We start from the raw sequence: 13,783 nt of genomic DNA on the forward strand, positions 1-13,783 counted from the left end.
GATCATAGCACACTTTTAAAATAAAATACTTTTTTATTTATTGGCTTTGACTAAGGAATCATGCAGGCTATTTTCAAGTCAAAATATCAAAGTCCAAGTAAAGTTCTAAGTCATTGATGATAAAATCTTTTCTTTTTTTCATTTGGGTCTAAAAGGTTTTTGTTTGTTTTTTTTATTAAGACAAACAACTTACACAACATATAAACAACATATAGCACAATTAACATAAATATCTGTGGATAATGTGATCATGACTACGGCCTTAATAAAAACTGAACAGTCTTTCTTTTGCGTTTTAAAAAAAATCTGCATTGATATGATAACATTGTGAGAACTATCCTCATGTACATGGATCCACAAAAACAACCAGAAACACTGTAGTATGCACACCAGGCCAGTCCTTAGGGTTGTAACTTTGCAATGAAACGCCATAGAAAAACATCATGCGCATAGGCAAAGTGTGGTCGTGCAACACTGTTCTCACAGGATCTGTGCTTTGCCAGTTTACATGGCGACAGAAGGAGTGGCTTTTTCAAGGCCAAACTGCAACCAAATTTAACACTTCATGCAAGAACCGTTGCCAGGTAAACAACTCCTAAAGCGCCCTCTGTCCACCAAACCAGACTTACCATTGACATATTATCTTATTCCCCCAAAAAGTACCATAAAATATACAATACACACACACACACACACACAAATTATGTAAAATAAAATACACAAACACATGCTGACGTACACACACATATAGTCCTTTTTTTTTATTTTATAGTAGTCTAAAGTCATCAAATTTGTGACTCAAATCCACACCTCTGGTACATCTACTCTCTATGTATTAGTACACATTAATCTGGTTTATTTACTGTATTTGCTAATACATTTTGATTGCAGAACTTTGTAATTGTAATGGAGGATTTCACATTCTGGTTTTCCACTTGTACTAGATAATTGTATCAACACTTCAACCACCACCACTGTTTAGTGAATGGTCTCTATTACTGTAAATTGGCTCAAAGATCGTGTCTGTGATAAATTGGCCGCGGGCTTGTGAATATTCTGATTTCAGTTTCCTCATGTAATCACGATCAGACCCAAACGATGCACTGAGAACAAGTCGTACAAGCAGATGACCACTGAGTGATGCTGCAATGATGTTTATCTCTCCCAAACAGATGTTCTCATTCTGAAATTGTCCCCGCAAATAGCTGATGTGGAATGACTGCAGCAGTCACAGTGTGTCTTATGAGATGAGTCAATGGAGAGAGAGGCCTGGCCCTCACATCTCTAGGAAAAACAAAAGTAAATACTTCTCTTTTATTGTCATGTGAGAGCGCCACGCCAGCAGAGCGCTTTATAAACCACCAATTGGAAACAGCACAGGGCCGATTTCAACACGAGGGGATCCAAAAAAAAGGCAGAGAAAACCGTCACAGCCCTCCAAAACATTAGGAATTAAAGAAGCCATTTCACAAAGCTGTAATGAGAACCAGAGGGACGATTTTTTTATATCGCTGCACATTTAACAACAGTGGAACTCTGGGCCAGCATGGCTCTAAAGCGCTGGCAGATACAGTATCAAACCGCCGTCTTGAGACAAATAAAAACAAGGTTTGCCACGTTTTGGTCCCCAGGCAGTGGTGAGGGGTAAATAAAAAGCAAAAGTCATAAAGGCGAAAGGAGAAAAGGGAAAAACCACAGACTGTCTCCCCTTCTCTCACTCTGTCTTCTCCCTCCAGTCGCCGGAGCGCTGCCATCTGTTGGAAAAAGAAGACATGCCGTCTCTCATGTGGAGGCACGTCTTAGTCCCAACTTTAGCAAAGCATGTCCTTCTGTAAAGATCATTCGACCGTGCCATCGCTCGACATGCCGGGGCTGACGTCAGCCCGCAGGCACGCCTCACCTCGTGCCCGGCCAAATCCACCACACACAGCTCCGATAGTCAAAATAGGCCATTCAAACACACCGCGGCTGATGTTTGGGATTAGTCCACAGCTAGAGCTGAAGAGTGACAAACTGAAATGTGAATTTTTTTGATAGTGTTGTGTTTGGTTTACTGAGTGATAGGAGATGAAATACAACATGTCACTGCAGCTGAAGTCTGAGTTTTCTCCTCTGTAACATCACATCAGAAGCAATTAATTTCATAATAAGGTCTCAAGTTTGTCTGTTGACTCTGTCACTGGTGGGACAAGCATTCAAATCCTTTACTTCAGCCAAAACACTCATACAATAATGTAAAAACACTGCAATACAAGTCGTGCATTCAAAAGGTACTTGGTACTTGTGCAGAATTGGCCATTTCCCATTATGTAACTCTATTATGCCACAATTATTTTTTAATGTTGCAGCTGGGCAAAGAGCTAATTTAAACTACTCTTCATAATGTGGGCAGTTTAATCTAAAACAATGCATCACATTTTATATGCTGATAATATGCAAGAGTCTGCAGCAACGCCTGGAGCAGATACCTTAAGGAACAGATGATCTTAACCCTTTCAAAACAGAAGTAAAATGACTCTTCAGGTGTCTTTAACACGTATTTTAAATCTTTAAACCCAAAGCATACTGGTGCAATTTCTTTCGGAAACATGGGCTAAAAAGGCAAAGAGCAACTTGGTAAATTTAAAGAAGTAAGTACATTTAGAAAATTATTTTTAAAAAGGCTCAGAAACAATGTCTACGGGGGAAAAAAGAAAAAAAAATAGGGAAAAAATGTATTGTAATAACATAATTAAAATTAGGTTACAATTATTTAAAATAAATTTTAAGCACTTTTTCAAGGTCATTACTGGTTCTTTGTTTTTTACTGATGTTACATTTTTATACTAATTTTCAGGTAATTTTCTTGTGCTTTTTCATAATTTCTCACTAATTTTTGGTCATTTCTTCTTTCATCGCTCATTGCCTTCTTCCCATATTTTTTTGAAAGAAATCAAGCCAATATTCTTATGTTTTTTTAAGGGTTAAACAATCTAGCTTTGTAAAAAGGCTTCCAATAGCTCGCATTTTACACTATATGCATGCAAACATAACCCAAAGTGCATTTTTATGCTTCAAGTCTATTTTCTTCCTTTTCAACTGCATTTATTGAGTGTGGCCCCGAACGCTGCCAAAACGCAGGGGACCTATACGCTCAAGACTGAACCTGAGGCAAAATCCACATTTTAATTTTTAAAGGGTTTTAAAATGAAAATGATCTCCATACACATGAGCGTTTTAGCACCGTGACCACGCACACAAACTTGGCATGTGTGCCAGGATGGAAACAGGAAGCAGATTGTCTAAATCTGGGGTTGGTTGCTCAGTTCAGAAAATTCTACAGAGACGGTGAAAAAGAAAAACCAGAGAACTCTTTACTTAGACTGATAACAAGGTTAACCTATTACTGAAAGCAACGTGAGGTGATCAAGGCAGAGGAGAACAGATGAGGAGTTGTTGCAAAGCAAATATGGTCAAAATTTAAAGCAGTACTTAAAGTATTATCCATCACCAGAAGAGGCCATGGCAACAGGAGAGAAGTATCACCACAAGAAGACTAAAATCACAAAAGATAGGCTACGTAGACCTAGCTATTAGGGGTGTAAATCACTGGCTTCATTTCATTTTATCTTTCATTTCATTTGCAGATATCACAAAATCTGCAAGGATACGACTTTTTTTTTTATATTATGTGCTCATTTAGCAGAGGAGGGTGGTACTCCTTGTATATTTTTACTTTTGCTTTGGCAAATGATTAACACTGGTTCACTCAGAAAATCCTCCCTGGAAAAATGTTTTCATTTTGACTCAAACCATGAGCTTTTCCCTAAAACTTCTCCCAACATCTCCCAACATCCTCAAAACATGGATTAACAACATCTTATAGCAGAAGTATGAAACTCAGCTCAATAATAACTGCCAAGCATCACAGACAAAACACCTGTCTCTTGCAAGTCACCTTTCCTCCACATGCTAACGTAAATAGCATAAGCCTACGGCAGTTTACATTAAATTAGCTTAGCGGCTAGCGGACTTTTCATCTACTTATAACTTAACCAATTTTCATTTATTATTTATAATTTCTCTTACTCACCGCTGACTCAAGTCTCTGCATCTCCTGACAGAACAGCACGGACGAAGTTCAGCCTGCATGCTCGGTTTTTTCAGCCAAACATTGTTGAAACAGGGCAGCTAATGTAACGTTAGCAAGAAGTTAGCTTAGCAAGACATTAGCTTAGCAAGACGTTAGCTTAGCAAGACGTTAGCTTAGCAAGACGTTAGTTCAGCAAGAAGAAGTGAGGTGCCGGCATTTGCGTCGTGTGTCCTGAGTACAGCTTTAGTGTTCATGTGTCATGTGCTCTGTTTGTTAAGCCCAAGTTTCTCCGAAAACCGCATATTTCCACAGTGAGTATTTATCCTTGAGTAAACGGCGTTTTCTCTTTGCTGCTTCGCATCATCTACCTGACGCTGTGTGACAGTGACACAGATTTTCAAAATAAAAGCGCATCTAAAAGAGGCTGATATGGATCAGTGTTTTCACTTTAAAATGATGAAAGGGGATCTTTGCTCATTTAATCAATACATCAGTGCAGATCCGTGGATCGTTATTAGCTATAATGTTTTGCCTTGATATGTTGTGACTGATTTAACCCAATTGTTAAGCAAATACATTTTAAAACTAAAATGTTCTCCCTTTAAGATGTTCCAAAATGTCAGAATATGAATAAATGTAGCAAAAATTATGTGTTTTAAAATGGAAATATATTAGTGTGGATGCAGCTTGGATGTATTATGTGTAGACACAACAGGGGCCACTGAAGCTTTTACATGCTAACATTTGATAATGAGCAATAAACACAAAGTACATCTGAGGCTGATGCAATTTGTTTTGAAGATATTTGGTCATAAACCAAAGTGCCAAACAAAATAAAAAATTTTGGTCTGATGATGGCGCCAGATTAAAAGTTAAGGCATCACTCAAAAATTCATGCCAAGGGGGGCATTAATATGTGCAAGAAACTTTATTACAACTTGGACATATTTCAGTCTGGACCAAAGAAGTGGACAGACCAAAAGATATTTTCATACCTAGACCCAAAGAAAAAAGATCAGAGGAGAACCTCTTAAAAACTTTTTTGAACATCATCACTTTCTGTGCACATAAGACACAAATGGCAGACCAGCAGTGCCAGAATACAAATTTATTGCCACGTGGTTTAAATACAAGTAATTTGCTTTGGTGTTTTGGTGCATAAAATAAACATAGTAAGAGAAAATTTAATAAAAGCAAGGACTGCAAAAATCAAGAAACTTAAATATAGAGCAGATGAAAAATATAGTTAAAATATTTTTAAAAATACTATTTGAATTTATGCAATATGTGTGAATAAAAATGAAAGAGCAGTTAGGGAAATTTGCAAAACTGTCTACCACAGAGTCATGACTCCAGTCTCGCTAAAAATCCAAATTTGTAAAGGTAACTAAATATATATATATATATATATATAGTTGCATAAAGAAGTAAAAGTGGAATTGAATAGTCTTATCATAAGTGTACCTGCTTCTCCCACTGGACACATTATCTACTGTTTACTGGATTTAACCTCCTCTAACCTCACATACCTTACTAAACCTCAAAACATTTGGGGTAAAGTAAGTCAAATATTCCTTTTGTCTCCTGTTGTGTAAGGTAACGTAACAATCACTCTGCAGCTGACATGTCCTAACATACAGGCACATTCCAGCGTGCAGCAGGGGATACTGTTTCAGCTCTCTGAAGCCTGATCATCTGTCACCAGCCAGCAAAAGTGCAAAATAGAAAGCAGAGCAGGAAAATGAGCTCTGGCTGCTGATCTGGACTTTCACCCCAACCTTCGAGTGCCACGCTGATTTCAAGATGCACCAGCACCAAGACTGAAAAAGCCTTTTACAGCAGAGTCTGGCAGAGGAGTGCAGATGGCATACGCAATTATCACTTTGTTAGAAGTGTCAATATTTGACTTGAGTTTGGCAAAAAAATGGTAATATTTGAGTTCTGTGGACAGCTACTAAATTTTGACTGGAGCGGCAGAGTGCAGGGCCCAGGTGGGCTGCGTCACTCCAGCAGACGCTATCGTCTACTTTGCATGGAGAGTCACACAGGAGAGTTGCTCCACTCTGCAAGGTCAGCAGGTGACAGTCATTAAAATAACTAGTAGGAGAATGTCATAGCAGCCTGAGAGTGAAGCAGAATAAAACAGCAGAAACTTGGAATTAACACTTTTGTCTCCAGCCTGGTTTCATTTTCTGTTTTTCTGTCAGGGACATTTATTAAGGTGATCAAAACCAAACTGATCGAAACAAGTTAAAAGCCAAACAAACAAGGTACAAATAACAAGCTTTTGATCGTAATAATTCTGGAAAAATTTGTTAGAAAACAAAACAAAAGGAAAAAAACAAGGTTTCTTTGTTTAGCTTTTAGTGCCGTCACTTCATTGAAGGCATTTGACTGTAATACATCAGGAAAAATCAGTAAAATTACAGTGTTTCTCTGCAAAGTTTTCAATAGAAACTAATGGTTATTTATTGTGTTTACACTTTATTTGAATTACAATAGTTTGCTTTGATTTCACAGTTTTGTTTGGCACCAATTGCTGCCAGTCATTTGACTGTTTTACAGTTTATCTAAGATGTTTTATTGTAATAAATCAGGACAAATCTGTAAAATAATAGTGTTTCTGAAAATTTTTGTAAATGTTTTGCTATTTTTTAACTTTACTTGAATTCTGATATTTAATTTTACAGATTTGTAAAAATCTGCAGCCAGTCATGTTACCATTTTTCACTTTATGGAAGGTGTTTTATCATAACAATTTAGAAAAAAAAGTTAAGTAATGATGCTTCTTTGTTAAACTTTCAGTTCCATCACTTTATTGAAAGTGTTTCTAATTCAGTATAAAATCTGTAAAATGACAGTGCTTTTTTTTGTTTTGCACTTTATTTGAATTACAATATTTTGCTTCAATTCTTTAGTATTTGTAGGCAGTTGTTGCCACCAGCCATTTGACTGTCTATTATTAAAAGTGATTGATTTTGATCATTCAGGAAAAAAATCACTAAAATAACTTTCAGTGTCAACACTATATTGAAGGTGTTAGCAATAATTTAGGAAAAATCAGTATAATACTTGAAGTTTTCATATAAGCTTTTGCAGAGAAACACAAATTTATTGTTTGGGAATTTTTTGTATATTTTACCTTAATTTTACAGTTTTTGTTTGGCAGCCACTGCTGTCAGTCATTTGACACCTTTTAAAAATTTCTATTTTATTTTTAAGTTTTGTTATATTAAATCAGTGATGCACCCTGTGCACAGTGTCCCTCAGCACTGGCTTTGTTTACACAGTGAATGAAGTCTTGCAGCCGAGTGGAGACTTCTCACACTGAGCTTCTCATGCAGCCACTAACAGCAAATATGTGGTGGTTAAATGTGAGATTTGAGGTTGAAAAATGTTTGTTTATGCAAAATTTTGCCACAGATTTGTATTTTAGGCCACACAGAAAGCTACAAACTGGTTACTTTCTGTCTGCAGCTCTCAAATAACCAACCAGAAAACAGCAAACAAACACCACATGTTTAAACGAAGTATAAATCATGAAATGTGGTGTGATCATGGCCTGATTTACCTGCAGGTTTCAGCATATCCCTTTTCACTCTGCATTTCGCAGAGTATTCTTTTGCTAGAATACTAAATTTGTTGCATGATAATTATTTTGCACATTAATTAATTTCAGAATATGCAACATTGAATCTTTAAGCCGTGAGCAATTAGTGAGATGTCTTTCAAAAACACTGTGTAAAGGGCAACAAACAACTGATTTTTCACAAACTGCAAGGAATTAGTAGATTTAGAAAATTACTCAGAAAAGGCTAGGGGAAACATTTAGGTAAAAAGAAAAAAGCTAGGGAAATGGGGGGAAGAAAAGCTGGCGGAAAACTTTATTTACATATTACATATTTAAAATTATGTTACAAAATTACTTTTTAAGTGTTTTTTTTTTTTCAAAGGTCATCATTTTGTGTTTCATTAAATATTCTTTTCTTTTAGAAAAAAAATCAAATAATTGTCATGGATTTTTTTTGTTTGTTTGTTTGTTTTTTTATTTTACTTTCTTGCAAATCTTTTGGTCATTTCTTTTTTGGTTGTTTATAGCCTTCTCCCAGTGTTTTTGACAGAAATCCAGCCAACTTGTTCTGGTTTCAAAGAGTTAGGCACACTTCTCAAATAATGCAAGTCTTGAAGATAGATTTTTCTCTCACAGCTCATCTGTATGATTTCCAGATGCAACATGCAGCTGGCTTCAGCAAAAAGCCGTAAAAACCTACACTATGCCACCTGCCTGCACCTAATGTCAAAGTTAACAATATGCTTGTGAACATTTAGCAGCTAAAGAGCCAGATATTTAGTAGAGAGTGAATTGCACTTTCTTTCTTCATACTATAAAAAACATGTCTCGAAAATGAATATAAATGGATGTCTGCTGGATCTGTAAACAGTTTGCTAACATATCAAATATTTAAATTAAGCGTGTGTTTTCCAGTGTCTTTCAGAATGGCCAAACAAAACAAATGAATGCAACATTGAAGCCCTCTTCCTGTCAGTTAATATTACGCTTTAGGGGTAAATATTCTTAAACAAAATTTAATTAAATTACCACAAAGCAGCTGACACACAAACAGAACCTGAGGCCTTTGGAGATGCTTTTCTTTTTGCCTGCTTTGTCCAGAAGTGTAATGAAGTGCGATGAGATCTGACTTCTGGAAATATTTGAAACAGATCAGAATTGATGAAAGTTTTCTACCCACTGGCCTTTGTTTATCCATTCTCTTTGAGGCTGCGTTTAATGATGCAGCACATACAGTGCGAGACATTAGGAGCAGCTCATTGGACGGGATGCGTACGGCTGCTACTGTATGACGGCGTGCTTCAGACTCTGGCTGTCCTCTGCATCGCCCTTTCCTGAAAGATTCACTTATCTTGGCTGAAGCGTTTTTACTCCTGCGGCAGTATGTCGAGAGAGGGAGAGAGTAAAAATGATGTCTGGAGGACGCCGACTGGCATTAATAATTAATCATCTTGTGCTGCTCTCCTCCACCGCCCGCCTCCTGTTCGCGGTCCTGAACCTGGCTGCTACTCCTGATAAGATCTGTCCAGAGACACTGAGAGTCCACGCAGCCTCAAAATAATCCCTCAACCTCCCTTTTCCCTCAGCAAACATGAATCCAATTATTAGATAAAGCTGAATTTCACTGGAAGTCATTCGTATGCTGATGACGCTCAAGATGTGATTAACACCTTTGTGTTTTCATGGAGTGTGCTGATTGTATTCTGCGGCCCTTAACACGCTCCGAGATCAGTACTTCCCTTCAAGCGGGGTGGATAAAATCATTTCACCCCTATTAAAGTGAACAAAGTGAGCACAAAGGCTAGATTTAAAGCATTTCTTTTTTCTTAAAGCTACACTGTCACTGATTTTCCAATTAACCTTTACAGAATAAGCTCTGTGTTCTTATGACATTCCATAAATCTCACCAGCGTGTGGCACACAACATTTGACTGCGAGCTACGCAACACAACACCCCCCTCCAGATCTGCACACTGTAGCTCTTTGCTGCTGTCATAAGTGTAGCCCCGCTAATAAACACAGCTGTCTCTGAATGGGATCCAACAATCACTTCCCAATGTGCTCTGTAATCTGAGGTTAACCAAAAAGACGTTTACGTGCTGCTAAACGCCGACCGCAAAGCCAGACGCACCGGGGAGATCTCCTCCGGCCCTTTCGACTCAACAACACTAATAGTGTGTGTGATTGCAGCACACGCTCAAGACCTATTAGCCTGCTGGGTTTTTTTACTGCCTGCTTTTGATGCATGTGGACAGATTTTAATGCGAGATGTGTCACGTGTATCCGGTTTGGTGTTTCCAAGAGGTCAAGAGCGTCATGATATTAATCACTTTCACAGAAAACAGTTTAATCACAGAAATGCTGAACAAACAGCATTATTAATCTTTTAAGAGATACCATCTCTTTCACTGTGTGCACTCAGGATTCATAAATGTTAAAGCGACGGACATCCTGTACGCAAGCAGTGACCTTTACTCCTCTTGTTGTTTTGCTTTAGAGCCAGAGATAAGATGGTACTTTGTCTGACAAAAGAGACAAAACACCAACATATCTGTTCTTTGGTCGAAGGTCGGCCATGACTTTGGGGTTAAAAGGGGCCAAATTTCCATCCATCCAAACAACCCTTTTGCATCACCTCTTTGCTTTCCAGCAGCTGCACACCTGACCGACATGAGGATCTCAAAGAGCTGAAACTGTCTCTGCACCTGACAGCTTATTCATTTATAAGCTCCCAGCCGCCCCCCCTCCTCCTCTGTGTATGGCATAACAAGAGAAAATCCTTCTCGCTCTTACAAGCCACGGTCTGTAACTTCAGATCGCTTTAATCCGCCGGATAAAAAAAAAAAGGAGTCTTTCATTTAACAAATCACCCCCTCAGAACTCCGGATCCCTGTGTAATTATTCCTCCTATGTGACTGTAAGCCAGCCGTGAGAAGAGCACTTGACGAGGAGCCACTCGCGCATTAAGTCTCTCTAAGCCTTCTCCAGTCTCCTCCATAAAAACTAATGGAAGGGGGGGCCTTCCTTCGATTTCTCCAAATATCCTACGCGGAATATCAAGTGGCTCTCGCCGCCCGATCATTCGGATTCCTGTGGATGGTCAGCTGGTCAAACAATGATATCTGAAGCTTGTATCCTCAGCAGCTAAACCACCTGGGATTTAGGTCCAATAAACCAGAACATGAGAAAAAAGAGGTTACCTGGTGTGCAGGTTCATTCAACAGTTTTAGGAGCCCTCAGTGTGCAACTTCACGCTGTCTTTCTTTATATTTTCTGCTTTAACAGCAACCGGCTCTCCTATCCATCTTTTTTTAGTTTCCAGAACAAGTAACAGGCAGCCTGGAACCCATTTACATTTAGGAAAAGGGGGGGAGTGTGCACTTATACTCATGCATTTGACTGTGATAAAGCACATGCACAAAAAAAGCCTGGTCCCCTATAAGTGTGTAACTTCACACTCTTTCTTTCCTTTAATGGAAACCAGCACTTCTCCTGTGCACATAGAAGTAAGAACACATGTAAATGAAGGATTCTGCACATGATGTAAACACATATAAATCCAAACTCACCAAAAAACATGCTGCTCTCCATAGCTCCTCAGGCTCGGGGGTCTGCTGTATTTCCTCTCTGGTGCCCTGCCAGTGTGTGTGTGTCCATGGACAGCAGCCTGGGCATGTCTCATACACTCCTCAGGGGTGTGTGTGTCTGTGCATGTGTGTTCAATCCAACTGCAGCGTCAATGGCCAGTCTGCATGCTGCACTCTGCACGCCGCTGCTGTCTGTGGACCTCCGAATCTGCCTCTCTCTCTTTCTCTCTCTCCTCATACTGGTCCTCCCTTGCCTGTCTCGTCCCCTCCCCTCCCCTTTAGCTCCCCCTCCTCCTCTGTCTCCCTCCCCCCCTCCTCCTCTCTGGCCCCTCCGCACACTGGATCCCTTCGCTTCTTTCTTTTCTCTCTCCGAGGTGTCTATCTACATTTTCCAGCAACAGCCTCTCCTCCACATATGCCTCTCGCTCTCTTTCTCTCTAGGTGTCTCATCTTTGTTTTATGTGTCAACCAAGCCTCTCTCTCTCACTTTCACTCCTTGCTTTCCCCCCGCTGTCTCTCCTTTATTTGATCTTATTCCCCTTTCCCTGCTTCCATCTCCAGCTCGCTCCTTTTTCTTTTTTCTTTATTCCGACTGTTCCCCCCGCTCTCCCCTGGTTCTTTCTTTTCCTTATCTCTCGTTCTCCCTCTCGCTGTGTTTCCAACTCAGTAAATATCTTTGCAGTGTGTTCTTCTCGCTCTCTCTCGCTGCCTTTCCTCACTTACCCTTTTTGTCTCTTATCGTTTTCTCGCTTTCACTCAGCACGTTTACATGCACACAAAAAAATAAAAAATACAGGTCGCTGGGAGAAATCAGGTTATGTTGGAAATTGGAAAGGAATCATCACCCGACTGCAGTTCTGCTCAGGTCTACAGAGCATTTGAGCGTCTTTCAGGTCATTGTTTAGCTGTCCCGGCATAAATTTACTGATTTGGTTCACTCTCAAACTCATTTTTAGTCACAACAGGCAGCTAACAACTATCTCCTGAACATAGTGGAGCATTGGCAGCAAAAGAGCCAGGTCTTTCCCACAGGAGGTGGTGGAGACCAAAAACAGAGCAAAAAAGGAGAGTGCATTTAGTAGTCAAAAGACAACTTTCTGGGAGTCAGTTGTAAAATCAGGAAGGTTCAAAACATCAACATCCTATAGAATCTGCTACTAAGTCTTTCAGATTTCAAAACATTTAATGACACCAGCTCCTTGGGTTTCAGGTCATTCTGCAACAAATTCCAGGCTGAGGGTGCAGAATACCCAAAAGTCTTTTCCTAATTTCTGTCCGAGCGTTTGGGACCAAGAGCATAAAGAGGTCCTGAGAATGCAATGAATACTCCCCAGTACTTTTCTGCAAAATAAAAACACATAGGTACGGTGGGAACAGACCAGGATTTGTCTTATATATAAAGGTGTACCAATATAAGAGCCTACGGGTCACCAGAGCAGGCCATCCTACCTGAGAGTATGGTGAGTCCGAGCGCAGGTGGGAGGGGAGGTGGATTGGTCAAACAAACCTGGACTTTGATGCAGGAGTCTAGTGTTTGCATCCCGTTTGACTGTGATGTTTTGTCTGACCCTTACTAGGTGCCTCTTTTGCCTAAACCTAACCATCCGTGACTTTCCATCAGTGGCAGTATGTGCATTTGTTGACATCTTGACATTGGTTGCCATGTGCTGTTGTTGTCTTAACATAACCACATGCAGCATCATCCCACCATGTGCATTTAACGACATCACGGTAGCAGCATCCCAGAACGTAATGACACACACAGAGCGATACCAAATCTATAATATTTAGATGCAGATGCCCTGATGAGCAGTGAGACTCCATACCTCGAGCTGAAAAGTTGAAAATCCTTTTACCTTTATGCACGCCAAAAAAACACCAGAAAAATGCATCGTGCAGCAGCAAGAAAGGGGCGCCAGACAGACGCGCTGTAATCCAAAACAATGTTTTTGCTGGCGACGCTTTTCTAGTGAAGCATCTCAGTGTGATTGGCCCCTTATGGTGGAGAAAAAACACCAAGCTTTTGTGAAGGAGGGAAAATAATTTGTATTTGGACAAACAGAAGTTCCATTGATGTAAATAAAAAAAGCTTAAAATAAAATGTGGTGCAGGATTTCTGTGCTGGTACTGTACAGTGTCAATTCTGCCACCGGTGGCCGATTTTTTCCCTAGCTGTTATTAGGACTAAATGATTAAGCAAATTCAAATCGACATCGCAATATAATGAAATGCAATTGTCAGATTACAAAATCTGCTTTAAAAACATATATGCCACATTATATAACCAACCAGTGGGCGTGAAACACCAGGCCCCGTGTCATGTGCACACGTGCTCTTCACTCCACATACATGCGAATGAGAGTAGATGAATGAAACAACTTGTAAAATGCCATGCATAAGCTTTGATGCTCACAGAACTATTGTTTTAAAAAATGGCCAAGGGCAGGTCTAAGTGCAATCTGCATGTTTACATATTACATTTGGTATGAGAGGAGCACAATGTGTGGTTGAGCAAGAGAGAGGGCGTGATGGTGGATGCGCTGAGAGCCATCT

General features: G+C 39.6%; 1 protein-coding gene across 2 annotated transcripts in view; it reads right to left on the minus strand.

The window, feature by feature from the left end:
* The window catches only part of znf385d (zinc finger protein 385D), a 107,555-nt gene extending 96,091 nt beyond the window's left edge, over positions 1–11,464 (minus strand). The window contains exon 1 of one of the 2 annotated variants that reach the window (XM_042490768.1): positions 11,213–11,464. In XM_042490768.1, coding sequence (XP_042346702.1) covers positions 11,213–11,234 — 22 coding nt within the window. In that variant the 5' untranslated portion in view covers positions 11,235–11,464. Of the gene's footprint in view, positions 1–4,072; positions 4,143–11,212 lie in introns of those variants that run through there. The other variant, XM_042490769.1, reaches the window with a different exon arrangement.
* Between the last annotated feature and the right edge of the window lie 2,319 nt (positions 11,465–13,783).

The sequence above is a fragment of the Plectropomus leopardus genome, chromosome 7 (genome assembly GCF_008729295.1).
Source record: "Plectropomus leopardus isolate mb chromosome 7, YSFRI_Pleo_2.0, whole genome shotgun sequence".
In the NCBI taxonomy this organism is placed as follows: domain Eukaryota; kingdom Metazoa; phylum Chordata; class Actinopteri; order Perciformes; family Serranidae; genus Plectropomus; species Plectropomus leopardus.